Source organism: Ictidomys tridecemlineatus, chromosome 3 (genome assembly GCF_052094955.1).
Source record: "Ictidomys tridecemlineatus isolate mIctTri1 chromosome 3, mIctTri1.hap1, whole genome shotgun sequence".
In the NCBI taxonomy this organism is placed as follows: Eukaryota; Metazoa; Chordata; class Mammalia; order Rodentia; family Sciuridae; genus Ictidomys; species Ictidomys tridecemlineatus.
In genome coordinates this window covers 203,381,111-203,395,745 of record NC_135479.1, presented here as the reverse complement: position 1 = coordinate 203,395,745, position 14,635 = coordinate 203,381,111, and the positions used below count along the sequence as shown (strand labels likewise).

Genomic DNA, 14,635 nt, shown 5'->3' with positions numbered 1-14,635 from the left:
CACATTCTTCAAGAAAGTGCCTGCAGGATTGCATCCCAACTGTTCATCATGAAATCATGCCAAAAATGTGACTTTCTGAGATTTTCCTCTTTGGTTGTTTCCATGGACTGTCTTACGTGCTTTTTAGGGTCTTGTGACAAATAAACTGAACCTAGATCTTGTATTTTGAACTCTGCTTTGAATACAGACTAAGACTAATGAATGAAAATGGTAATTCAATGGTGCTCAGGTGTAGGACTCTTAGCTTGAATGAAACTGAGCCTTGGAGAAGCATCAGGAGCTTACCTGTACCTCATTTGATCATTGATTCTCCTTGTACATGGTCAGAGATGAGGTTTAGGAAGAGCTCAACAGTGGGAGGCAGGAGTCCTGGCATTTAAATCAGCTAAAACCAAAGTGTCTATCCTGAAATTTGCTTAAAGCTCATTTTCCCTTGACTGAGAATCTATATTCATATACCAACCATATATAAGATTCTATCTATGTATACAGCTCACCTTATATATTACACACTATTATTGTTGTCCATATTTATAGTTTATGTACTATTTATTTTCTTATATCCACAAAAAATGAATCTCCTTCATTCTCAGGCAATGAGAATGAGCAGCAAGAAACAATTATTCCTACAAGGGAATGTATCAAATGGCAACAGAATTTTCTAACACTTATCAAATTATATGTTCCCAAAACCCAGTTTCAAGTCAGAATAATCTGTATTTAAATCTCCCAAATCCTTGAATGAAAAAGCTCCATGCAAGAAATAATCATGCGAACAATGTATTTAGATGTCAGATTTCGTACATTTATTAAATTGAAATTTTCATTTTCAACTGTTTTGGATGAAAGCCAGATAATATACAACATTATTAACATTTAATTGGAAAGATCCTCATGAACTTGAGAGTTTGCTAGAAATTGAAGAGGCAAGAAGTTATCAATAGAAGAATAAAAGGAGCAAGTGACAAGAATGACAATAATGCTGCTCAAAGTAGACTTTAGTCTACAGGTTCAGAATGCAGGCGTTTAGCAAGTGAATCTATAGATGCCAGATCCACAGGCTGGTCTGTAACAAGAAGACTGGCAGCTTCTAGAAAGGAAAGAAATTGGGTTGCAGAAACTGGATCTGTAACCCAGAAAAGGGAAGCCAGAGACACCATAATTCAGGGATCTGAAGCCCCTGGATCCACAGCCAAGTGAGTAGCAGCTTCTAGATCCATAGCCCAGGGAGTGGCAGCTGCTGGAACCAAAGCCCAATGATCTAGCATAGGTCCTCTGGTAGGGACTGCAGAGTGTGGATGTCCTCTGGCCATAGCAGGAAGGCTGACAGGGGCTGGACACCACACAGGATGTCTGGCAGCTGGTGGGCTCACAGCAGGTCTCCTGACTGCCCCTGTAGAGAGAGGAGCCCAGCTGGCAGGTGCTGGGATAGCACAGGTCAGGGCTGTAGACCAGGTTGCTGGGGTAGGAAGAGCCACAGGAGCTTGGGAAGCGCAGGGAGCCCCCAAGGGAGCAGGAGGAGAAGTTTCCAGAGCAGCAGCTGGAGGACATGTTGAGAGGAGATGGGAGCTCAGCTGAGTGGAACTGAGAAGATTCTGAGTTTTCATGTCCCCTTCTGGACAGAGGCATTTATATACTCTCAGCAATAGGTGTGGTACCCAACAAGGGCCATCCTTTACATACTTGTGTTCCCTCATTCACAAATGTGTAACTCAGTAATCTCTTTGTAATTGTTGTTGCGTTTGAATAGTTTTCCTCATAGTGCATTTATGGTGCTATTATTCTGTTGTTACAGGGAAAGCCGAGGAACTATTCCTATGTCAGAAATGCTATGACTGTTTTATATTATTGCCTGTTCCATCTCAGCAAGGAAAGAACTTCCTGCTTCTCTTTTACATGCTTCCTCTTTGTCTACATTTGGCTTTACTGGTGGATGATTTTCTAAGATTAGAGAAAGAGAACATTAATTTTCTTTTGAAATAATAGATCAGTACTCACCTGGATCATTTCCCCATTGTCCATTATTCCTCTGTGGTACTTTATTATGGCGGTCACAAAACACTATCACACTAAGTACGCAGTCACAGTCTCTCTCATTCAATGAAGAGAGCCAGAAAACAGATAAAATAAAGAGACTAGGAAAAAAGATGCCTAAAATCTGAAATAGACCTTGCCATGTTTTTAAGGACAAGTGGACACCAAAGATATCCATTAAAACAGTCCCAGAGGATCAGTCTGGGTTCATTCCCAAGTAGCTGAAAGTCACTTTTTTGATAGGGGGAGAAAATTACCAATGGAGGAACAAAGAAAAGGCTCAAGAATTTCAAATGTTTCTTTTTGTGTTGCACTCTCAAACCATAATTTATCTTGTCCAATTTTCTTTAGAAATCAAAAATTTTCAAAATTAGTATATTTTAGGAATTTTGATACAGCTACCCTCTAGATCTTTAATTATCCAGGGCTTGCACCCTTAGAATGTCTCCATCATTCCACAGTACAGATTTTCTATGACCCCTACTCCTTCCTCAGCAGGTACTACCCTGCCTTGTCCTGTCTAATCATGAAGTTTCTTTCTACCCCAGCTATTTTTTCCTCTGCAGTTTTTTGTTTATTAATATCTCTCTCATTGGCTTTGCTTCTTTATCAATCTTACCTCCATTTGCCTATTTTAATTTTTCTGTGTTGAAATTTGATTTAATCTTTTGTTTTTCATATTTGGCTTATTATTTTTATTGTTTGTTGATTAGTTGGTTTGCTTCTGGTGAGCTCTTAGATCCAAAACTGAGGGGGAAAAAAGTTTGATTTATCATATTCCCAGAATATAATCAGCTATTTTCTATGTTCACTTAAAAATATTCTGCATTATAGCCAGGCAGGTGGCTCACACCTGTAGACCCAGTAGCTGGGGAGGCTAAGACAGAAAGATCACAAGTTCAAGGTCTGCTTCAGCAACTTTGTGAGGCCTTGAGTAACTATGGAAACCCTGTCTCAAAATAAAAATATTTTTAAAAATAAGGGCCAGGGATATACCTCAGTGGTTAAATCTCTCTGAGTTCAATCCCTTGTACAAAAAAAAAAATGTTAAGACAAAAGTAGTTAAACTATATTCAGGACTAAAAAATGTATACTGCTGTATTGGTGGCAACATATTCCTATTATATTTTCTAATAAAATCTAATGAAGCTACAGTAATAATGTAAGAAATGGCAAATGTATCGCAATTTTAAAAAGTAACATAATACAGACTTTCTAGAAGGAATGGGAAAGATAGAAGAAGGTAATACCCTTAATTCAAGTAGCTATTCTATGAATCCTTTAGTTTTTATTCTTTAAAACCAGAATTCATGTCTTCTTATTTTGTGCCTCAGCAAGGAGGTTAAGTGTCCTATCAATATGGTATTGCAGATGTTGTTCCTCTCTCATGTTTTTATGGTGTTGTTTCAAATATAACTATTTATAATAACTTTGAAGATAAAATTTAAAAGTTAAACCAGGTGCAGTGGCACATCCCTGTATTCCCAAGGGCTTAGGAGGCAGAAGGATTGCAAGTTCAAAGCCAGCCTCAGCCATTTAATGAGGCCCTAAAAAATTCAGCAAGATTCCGTCTCTAAATAAAATATATTTTTAAAAAGGGCTGGGGATGTGGCTCAGTGGCTAAGCACCCCCAGGGTCCAATCCCTGGTACCCCAGAAAAACAAACAACCCCAAAATACTTAAGAGTTAGAAGGGGACCATACATTTATAGTTCAAAACTGGAGGATTTATTAATTGTTCTTCAGTTACTCTTACTCCTTATTCAAGGATGTTTCTCTGAATCAGTGAATGGGAAAGAGATATTCTTCCCTTCGCTTTATGTCTAAATCTTTAAAACTTTGCCCATATTAAGTTAAATTTAAGGATAATTTATAAATGCCCCAGCTTTGAACTAAATTCATCTCAAAAGTTTTATTGCTTATTCTTTGTAATACAGATATCATTTTTAACTTAATTATTAAATGTTGGACTATTTCACTTAAAGTATATGAATTAGACTTATGCACACAGAGGCTTCTGATGTTTTGTTTATAATTTCTCATCATCGGCTACAGTTAAAGTGATTTTGATACTGGCAGTGTGCTTCTAGCTGAACTGCACCCAGAGTTGAAAGTTACAGCTTTTGCTTCCTACCTATTTCTGTTCTCAAAATTACCATGTTCCTAACATACTGGAGATACTACTTTTATCAATCACTTAAGTTATGACTTTGATAAACACAAGCCAACTTTTACATAAAATCGTTGTTAATCACTTATTCTATTAAAAATTGCCACAAGGTATAATTTATTGTTGTTGTTGTTAGAGGACTTTTGAATTCTCTATTCTCAAAAGTACATAAATTCGAGAAAGATACCATAGATATTTTTCTTAAACATGCCATGTGCAATACTAAATCAGATTTCTTCTTTAATATATTATTGGGATTTTTCTCCAGGAATCATTTTATTAAAATTTTATGAGGAGGAGACACACTGAAAGTTGTCCAAAAAAACACATTGATGAAGCATCCAAATATGTTTTTTTAATACATAGTCCTCCCCCCAAATATTGAAAACTTGGATTCAATATAAGCTCTTTATTTGGGAGGTTATCCAGGTAAACACCTAAATGGATAGGGAAAATCCAACAAAGAATAGAAGGAGCACAGACAGGGTGCATTATTACTCCAGCTGTCACTCTGGGACTTTTCCACTGGAGTTCAGGTCTAGTGGAGGATCCCTGGTAAGAGTGCAGCATGCTTTTGAGAAGTGAAAAAGACCATAGACAGAATTTTATAGATGCTCTATAAAATCAGTCTTCAGTGTATACAAATGATTCCCCATGGGTGATAGGCAGAGTATTCACAGCTGCTACTGAGGGTGGCATGTCCTTTTGAACACCATAGATAACAAAACAGATGGAAATAAGTAAGGTAGCCTCTGGAAGGATGATACTGGAATAAAAGACAGAATGGTATAAAACCATGAGGTGAGTTTTAAACTGCATTGTGACAGAATAGAAAGCAGATGCATGTGGTATAAAAATGACAGTGTTAGAAACTCAGGCTGGAAACACTCAACTACAGCATTTGAAATTGCAGAATCCTGGAAGGTTGCTTCTATTGCGATTGAAGCTACAGCAATGGACTTTTAAGTGGCCAACCTCATGGTAGCTACTTTTTTTATTTGAGTCATTCCTATATATTTTGAAAATAAATACATCTTTCAAAATTATATGAGTAATTGCACGTGGCTGAAAATATTAAACCATTTATTCTAATGTACATAAAATACTTGGATAAAATGTATGGAAGTGTGTGTGTATATATGTATATGTGTGTATGTTTACATGCATATGCTCTGTGTATGTATTTAAATTTCAGAGAAAACTGAAGTCAAAAGAAATGAGCATGCACCTGTAGCTGCAATTCCCTTAAAATTCTATGCTGATTTTCAAAGTAGTGATTAAGAGACTGAGGGAATTTTCACAAACTCACAGAACTAGAGAAACTAAATTGGAATTCAGGCCTTATCAAAGACTTCGGGCTCTGGGAAATATCCCAGACCTTAAAAAACCACTTCTTAGAAATAAAATTAAATTTCTACTAGACTGCTTCTCATAAGGACTGAAGCCCAGGTTTAAATTCTATCAATCCCTGATTGGATTAAGATGATCTAGGATACTGGTGTCTTTATTCTAGCAGCCTGTCAGAAAAAGAAGAAAATTCTCTCTAGAAAAAGGTTAAATTATCGAGGTTTTTTTTTCATATAAAGTATGTATTATTCACTCCAAACATAATAAGAATAAAAGAAGAAAAAAACTCAAAAGAACACAAGAAAATAAAATCTGAATCACAGGATCCATGTAACGCACAGGACAAAATCACACATTAAAATACAGCCGTGAATCACATAACCATGTTTCAGTCGATGACAAATTGCACATATAGTGGTAAGTCCATAAGACTGCACCTCCCGGTGACTCAGAGCCTTCTTTGTTCAAGGAGACCTCATGGCATTGGAAAAGAGATGCCCTCACATTTCTCATTAAATGACACATGATTGCACCTATGTGAAGAATTTTGCAGTAAGAAATGAGAGCACTTTATTCTCAATAAAAAGTATGTTTAAAAAAATGTAGGATAAGACAGAATTTTGGTGGAATATTGAAAACAATGCAATAGTATCTAACCAAATTTAAGAAATTTGAAATACAGTAATGAATTTGAAAAACTTGATGAGTTTTGAGGGGAGATTAAACATAGCTTCATAGGCAGTGAACTAAAATAGAGAATAGAAGAAAATTCCCAAACTGAAACATAAAGAGACAAAAGATTTGAAAATGCAGAAGAGATTCTAAAAGGTATATTCCACCTAGTTACAAAGTGTGACTTCTAATTGGAATCTAAGAAAAAGTAGGAGCAGATGGGACAGACACAATATCCGAAGAGAACACAGTTGAGAATTGACTGCATTGATAAAAGGTATCAACTCACATGTGAAATTGTAACAAGAACAACAACAACAAAATGGTGTTGGCCTGTCCTGACCAGGGTGGAGATGGCTAAAATGTGGCTTTAGTGGAGATTTCTCAGAGCCAGTCTGCAGATGGGCTCCAAAGACAAACACCTAAGTAACTTAAAATCATTAAACAACAGAAATGATTTTCTTTTCTAACTCTAGTCAGTATGCCCAAGAGGAATCACTCATTTCAAATTCATTTGTAAACACTCATTGATTAGTTATGTCCAAAAGAAGTACAAAAATATTCAATATATTCAAACTTCCTACATTCTTCTTCTTCAAAATCTCCCCTGAGAGAAGGCTGAAGGAGAGAGGGAAAGGGGTTCCTGAGCCTGGACAGAGTAAGGGTAGTTCCTTAAAATTTCAGTGGGGAAACTGTCAAAGGTAGCAATTAAAGAGTTCCTGTCTCCCAGGAACCCATCTATCTCTGCTGGCAAAGTCTTTACCTAGGAGCAGCCAACAGAAAGCAAGGTTTTTGAAAGATTGCAGTGACATGTTGTTGGACCACAGCAGGTAGACTGTAAGTCAATCAAGCCTTTTGGAGTGTAAGATAAGAGGAGTGAATTCTCCAGGGAGCTACACAAATAGATGAGAACCCAGTCCAAGCACGGTCCTCATGTCATATACATTGAATCTAAAATTCTTCTTTCTCTCATCCTATGAGTTTTTACCACTTTAATTCTTTTCCTAAGGGTGCAAATAGGTCACGACTTCTGACTCTGTCTCAGTTCTGTTCTTCACGGCTTCCAAGACCCCAAATAGTTGCTCAGGTTTCTCTCTGGTCCTAGGCCTCAGTATTATTCAGTTGGTCTTGGCTCATATTTTCCCTCTCCATAGTGTGAGACACAATAGGACAATGATATGGAATCCATGAATGGTAATTTTGGAAAATGAGAAATGATGGCAACAAGTTATTTCCCCGTAATATCCAGTGACAAAACAAATAGAAAGATGCCAAGAGGAAAAGGAAAGGCCTTCCTGGACAGGAAAGAATAGCACTAGGGTGAAACAGTCAGAGCATTTCTGACATAGGAGTGTTTATTGGCTTTGGCCATAAAAACACAATCATAGCACCCACAAATAGACTATGTGGAAAACTATTCAAATGCAATTACAAAGAAATTACTGACTTACACATTTGTAAATGAAGGAGCACAAGTATGTAAAGGATGGCCCTTGTTGGGTACCACACCTATTGCTGAGAGTATATAAATGCCTCTGTCCAGAAGGGGACATGAAAACTTAGAATCTTCTCAGTTCCACTCAGCTGAGCTCCCATCTCCTCTCAACATGTCCTCCAGCTGCTGCTCTGGAAACTTCTCCTCCTGCTCCCTTGGGGGCTCCCTGCGCTTCCCAAGCTCCTGTGGCTCTTCCTACCCCAGCAACCTGGTCTACAGCACTGACCTGTGCTATCCCAGCACCTGCCAGCTGGGCTCCTCTCTCTACAGGGGCAGTCAGGAGACCTGCTGTGAGCCCACCAGCTGCCAAACATCCTGTGTGGTGTCCAGCCCCTGCCAGCCTTCCTGCTATGGCCAGAGGACATCCACACTCTGCAGTCCCTGCCAGAGGACCTATGCTGGATCACTGGGCTTTGGTTCCAGCAGCTGCCACTCCCTGGGCTATGGATCTAGAAGCTGCTACTCATTGGGCTGTGGATCCAGTGGCTTCAGATCCCTGAATTATGGTGTCTCTGGCTTCCCGTTCCAGGGTTTCAGATCCAGTTTCTGCAACCCAGTTTATTTTCCTTCTAGAGTTTTCCATTCATCTTGTTACCAGCCATTATATAGATGGGGCTTCTAATCATTAACCTCTTGATTGGTCAAATCCATTTAGGAAATGCAAATTATGTAATAAATTCATTTATTAATGTCTTCTCTGAGAAGCATTCTGATATTCTTAATTATGACCTTCCTATTATTTTTTACCCTCAGATATTGGCCGGTACATTGACTGTCAAATTATAAAATTAATAAATAATCCAAATTGTATTGTTGCTAGAAATAATAGCTTTTGCATTTCCCTCTAAAATAGCTGAATAATTTTATTTTAATAAACTCTTTATTATATCGTTCAATTGTGTTGTTAACATTATTATTTTCTTGGAATATATTGACTAGAATTCGTATTGCCATTACTTGCAGTTGTGGGTTTGGAAAGCTCCAATTTTCAGGTACATGCACAAATTTTGATCAGGTTTTAGATATTTTTTCTTATCTAAGAAGGAGTTTCCTGGATACTCATACTCATTTGTTTTCTCTTAACTAGAATGTAAAGAGAATTGAGTATTCATGTTCACTCAATGAATATGCCTTTCATCTCTAAGTTTAGAATGTATCAGAAGTTTGAAAAGTACAAGGACAAAATTTAGCTTTACGTGATGAGGTCTGTGCATAAATAATATTAGAATGAAGACTAATGGGTTAGTATAGATTTTCAGAAAAAGACTCCCTACAAATTTTACGTATTCACACTGTAGGAGTATCACTTTTTATAAATTGTCTAAATCCCTGACCTTCAGTTACTATTTTCAATATGCTCAAATTATCTCCATTTGTGTAAGAAGGCAGCCAGCAAACTTAGAAAGGAAAAAAACCCCAAAAAACTAGGCCCAGCAGGTGTGAAGATGCACCTGGGTTCCTTGCCAACACATAAACTAAGTCTAATTGAAAACATCAAAACCTTTACTAACATCAAAAGCAGCTATCTCAGTTATGTCTTGAAATGAAATTGCATAGGCCTGTTTTTTTTCTACTCCATTCTTCTTACATCCAAGTGATATAGAAAGATACTATCAAGTAAAAATGTACTTAGGCAGTATGATAATAAAACAACACTCAATATTTATATAGTACAAGTGATGTTCAAATATTTCCCTTATGCTTTGCTTAAGATATTCTTCACTTAAGATCTTAAAACATTCTCTGAAATTAAAAATGCAATGCAGAGTATTAGACACTTGGCAAAAAAGCTAATCTCATAGCACATCACAGTTATCTCCTCATGTTCTCTTTCCTGTTTTACTACCAAACCAATAAAATATTAAGAATAAAAGGAGTTCATTGAATTTGAAGCACTTATTCAGAGGTAGAAACTAAAATGGAAGAGCAAAATAGAATTTTTAAATGTTAGACACTAACTTACTGTTGGGCTATGGGTAGAACTACTTTATTGTATTGAATTTGAGACTTTTGCTTTTGCATTTTATGTTTTGTTTTTCTTTGTTTTGCTGGGGGTATGCTGGGGATTGAACCCTAGGGCCCTTTACCACTGAACTACATTGCCACCCTTTTTATTTTGAGACATAGTTGCACTAATTTGTTGAGGGTCTAACTATGTTGCTTTGAACCCCAGTTTGTTCTGTCTCAGCCTCCTGAGTAGATGGGATTATAAGTGGGCAACTGAGCACCTGGTTATTGTATGAAATTTGTTTCATAATTTCTAACCAACTGTGGCTTCTTTTATGTCTTCTCTTTCTCCTTTGTTTCCTGTTTCCTTCTCCTTTCTCTTATTTCTCCATCATATTTTAAAAAATATTCATGGCACTAATACAGTTAAAGAATAAGATAAAAGAACAATGAAAGAAAATTTGGGGGGGGTGACTTAAATCAGTGATTACATTGTAAATATTAACATAGAAAATAGTGAACTCTGTCCTTTGAATAATTTCATTTGTTTCCAATTTTTTGAGATCCAAGCTATCCCTATGCTAACATTCTTTGCAAGGATAGATTGCCAAGTTTCGTATCCTAAGACACTGATAGCTGCTGGGTTTTCCCAAGGAGCTAGTGTAGCTTCTTGGCTGGACCAAGAAGCTACACTAGCTTCTGTCTCTATACTACACTATTACTGTCTCTATATTTCAGAGGAAAGAGTGGTTTCCTGGGTCTCAGAAATGCAATACATGTGGTCCCTAGCCTTTGTGGTTCATCTTGTAATATTTTCATGTTAGAGTAGTGCCAAAGTGTTGCATAATCAGTAGAAACCTCTCTTCAAATTTTGAATTTTAGTCTTCCCCAGGCTAGTGATACGTGGTGTGTAAAACTCATGATTCTCAGTAGCAAGGAGGGTCTACAACCAATACTCTACAGGATGCAATGTTGCTAAGCTTATTTGGTAGATAAGTTGTATTCACTGCATTTCTTACCTGTGATATTTTCAATTTACAATGAGTTTACAGGGTTGTAAACCTGTCTTAAGTCAGGAAGCATCTTTACTCTCTTAGTTCCCTATTACTGCCATAACGAACTAGATCAAACTAATCAGCATAAGCACCACAAGTTTTTAATCTTAAAATTTTGCATTAGTTTCTGAACTTCTCAGCATGCATTTTTATTTTTTATTCCAACAATTAAATATAGTACACTAAATAGCAGCCTTTCATTTTTTGTCATGTTAACCCACTCTCCACAATTAACAGAAGGCCAGCACTTATCTATGTTTTATCTAGGTACTTCCACTCTTCCAGCTTCTCCTGCTGCGTATTTTGACAAATGCATATGGCATGGATTTTTAAACCCAGAGGCTTATATCCCAAGCATCTGCTGCCCACACAACTCCTCTTCCAAAAGCTGCTGATCATCTGTCTACCAACTAGTTTGCAGTTCTGGTTCCCAAGAATTTATATAACCAGATTACCAGGAATTCTCTCCAGAATCATTTCTAGGCACTTGATTTTATAATTTCTATGTATTAATTCTTATTTCATTAGTGTTTGTAGGGAGCAGCAGTGTCCCCCCAAATCCTTGCCCAAGTTGTTTTGTTGTTGCTGCTCGACATGCCTCAGGACACACTGTCAAACATTTTGTGAGCACAGGTTGAGCATCCCTCATTTGGAAGTCCAAAATCTGAAATGCTTCAGTATTTGAAACTTTCCCAGTGCCAAAATAACACCACAAGTGGAAAATTCTATGCCTGTACTCCTGTAATGGCTCACAGTCAAAACAGGTGCATGAAAAACTTTGTATGAAATTACCTCCAGGCTACGTGGGTAAGTTGTGCATCAAACCAATGAGTTTTGTGTTTAGACTTTGTCCCATCCCCAAGAAAATCCCATTATGCATGAGCAAGTGCTCAAAAATTTGAAAAAAGCTAAAATCTGAAACACTTCCATTCCCAATAATTTGGCATAAGGAATATTTAACAATATTTAATAATCATTTTTCAAAATACACTCATTCAGTCATTACCATGAACCAAAATCTGCACTATAGATGCACACTGTGGAATATATTTTTTTAAAAAACAAGTTTACACTTGCCCATCACTCTATATTAAAGAATACTATAAAGAAAATATATAATAACTATCCTTATAAGGCTAAGAGTCTAATACCAAAGCAAATATCAAATAAATAATTATAATTATGATGAACTATAGAAAAGAAGTTCTTAATAACATGCATCAAAGGAAATACATTTAGTCTTAGAAATCAGGAAAAGTTTTCCACAGGAATAACATTTCAAATAGGTTTGACAAGTACCTAGCCGGTAGGAAGCTGGGGCAGGGACAGGTTATTTTTAGACTCAAGATCTTGAGATGTGCATTATAAAATTGGAAACCATTTTGGCTAGCCATTGAGAGAAAAAGGGAGAAATGACTTGAAATGAGGCCACAGAGGCATTTTGTAGCCATTCTTTGTAGGTATTTAGAGGTCTCATTCTTGAGGACAGACTTTCTCCTAAAAGCAATAAGAAGCTACAAAATGGTTTTAGGCAAAGATATGAGATTGGCTGATTTTTTTTGGTTTTCTAAATAATTTTTTATTCAGTTAGTTCATTATAATAAAATGGACAAAATTTAAAGGACAAAGAATGATTTTTTTGACAAATATGCCCAATTGTGTGACAACTTGGTCATGATATACAACATTTCCCTACCTTGGATCACTCCTTCATGCTCCTTTTAATAAATCTCTACCTCCCAGAACCAAGGATTGCAATAACTTTTATCACCATAGATTAATCTGCTTCTTCTGGGAGTTCATAAAAATGAAATCATACAATATTTCTCGCCTATCCAGCTTTTTTACTCAGCATAATGTTTCTGGGATTCTTTATATTGTTGCATATGTTTATTTTATTGCTATCTCCTGTTTCTTTTTGTCAATGTATTATCATGTGTTTATTCTTTCACCCATTGATGAATGCAGAATAAAACAGCAAAGGATAAAGCAGCAAAGGATAAAGCGGCAAAGGATATTGATTGTTCCAGTCCTTTGCGGACCTATGTTTATGCTTTTTTTTTTTTTTTTTGAGAAAAATCTAACAATGGAATTTCTGGGCTATGATATGAATGTTTGCTTAACTTTACTGGAAATTGCCAAACATTTTTCTAAAATTATTTTTCTCATTCTACCCTCCATCACCAATGCCCTGGAGTTTTAGGAACTCCACACTATTAATAACATTTTTATTCATATTTCTTTCAGCCATGTGGTGGATCCCAAGTGGCAGTTCATTGATATTTCAAGTTTCATTTACTTAGAAACAGTGATTTTTGGCACCTTTTATTTTGGCTATTGGCCATCCCCATGTTTTCTTTTAGGTAGTGTATGCTCATTTTTCCACCTTGATTTAAATGGGTTGCAGTCATTTTATTGATATAAAAGTTGAAATTCTCTACATACTTTGGAAATAAGTACAGCAATAATTTGTGCACTTCCCTGATAAGCAATAGGTTCAGAGAAACAGGAACCTTGTTTTTAAGAATTGCTTTTAAATTTTGTCATTATAGAGTAACATGTGAATGAACATATTCTCCTGGAAAATATATCAAAAATATTTGTTCATCATGCATTCCCTAGAAACAGTGCCAAGTGAATATTATTTTGAGAACCGACTGGTACTGATAAGATGTTTGACAATGTGCTACTGAAGCATGACTAATACAAAAAAGCATTGGAGTTAAGTTTGGGGGGGAACAAAGCTGTTATCTGTAATCACTCATGTGACAAGAATACATAAAAAGAAACTGGTGAAATCAGTTACATAGAAATGACTCATGATGAGTCTCCTGGGAAACTGAATATATGAATTCATCATGGTTAGAAGTACAGGTTGGCTAGGAGCAAGATGACTGGCAATTCCTGTACGCAGAGTTGCCAGGGCAGTAGTTTAGACATGAACCCCTGCATTCAAGAGTCACAGAGTGAGTCAGTATAATAGAGTGGGTAGGAAGGCAGCAGGGGAAGACTCAAAAGTCTAGAAGGGACAAGACCTTTGAATGGTGTACTAATAATTTGGCAGAGAGCAGGGATGCCTTTGAAAAGAATTAAGAGATTCAGGATCATGATGGCTAAGTTGCAGGAACAGAGGGAGAATAATGTTTTGATCCTGGTAAACTCAGAAAGTTGAGAAACTCTTGGGAGTTGGAATAAGCTGTTTCTAGAGCAACTTTTGTATACGATTAGAGCCATTTCTTGAGATATGATGATAAGATTTTGATACTCTAATATACGCATGCTAAAATGTTATATTATTGTGCTTAACTTCAGTACTATTATAATAGTACATGTTTATTGTTCCCAACATGGTAATTACCAACTGTGTGTGAGGGCTTCATTATATTATTGTATAGTAAGTATTGATTATTTCCCTCATTATTTTTAAAAGGAAGTTTTCTCTTCTATCTAGAGATTTACAAGGACCAGAGAACCACTTTTACTTCTAATATGCAGATAATTTTAATCGTCAGAGATGGCTCCACCTTAGCTAAAAATATTCCTTAACATCAATGCTATTTTTGTTGGTGTTTTTGAATCTCTAAGATGACTGAAGTCCACAGATGGGGTTTGGTACATGGGCATAACATTAATTATAACATTTTTTAAACATCATGAAATTTGTAAACGAAATAAAAATTAGTTCATAGAGGAACATCTGACATTTCAGTTTCTATCAGGGAAATATGAATAGAATTGTTTAAATTTTTATCATTCTTTCAGTATTTCATTTTCGATTTTAAAGAAGAAGTCTAGGAACTCTTATTACTTCTAAGTTATCTGGAGATGATGATGCTGGCAGTGATAATAGGGAGGAGAAGAGGAAGAGGGGAGAGGGAAGGTGAAGGAAGATGTCACAAGGCACCGTTGAAACAAT

General features: G+C 36.4%; 2 protein-coding genes across 2 annotated transcripts; one reads left to right on the top strand and one right to left on the bottom strand.

Moving 5' to 3' along the window:
- Positions 1-1,026: 1,026 nt before the first annotated feature.
- On the bottom strand, positions 1,027-1,551 carry LOC101966806 (keratin-associated protein 13-1). Its single transcript, XM_005323623.5, has one exon. It carries the CDS (start codon positions 1,549-1,551, stop codon positions 1,027-1,029), a length of 525 nt encoding a protein of 174 aa, XP_005323680.2.
- A 6,278-nt stretch (positions 1,552-7,829) lies between these two features.
- LOC101967091 (keratin-associated protein 13-1) lies at positions 7,830-8,339 on the top strand. Its single transcript, XM_005323624.3, has one exon. The coding sequence runs from the start codon at positions 7,830-7,832 to the stop codon at positions 8,337-8,339; it is 510 nt and encodes a 169-aa protein (XP_005323681.2).
- The last annotated feature ends 6,296 nt before the right edge of the window (positions 8,340-14,635 follow it).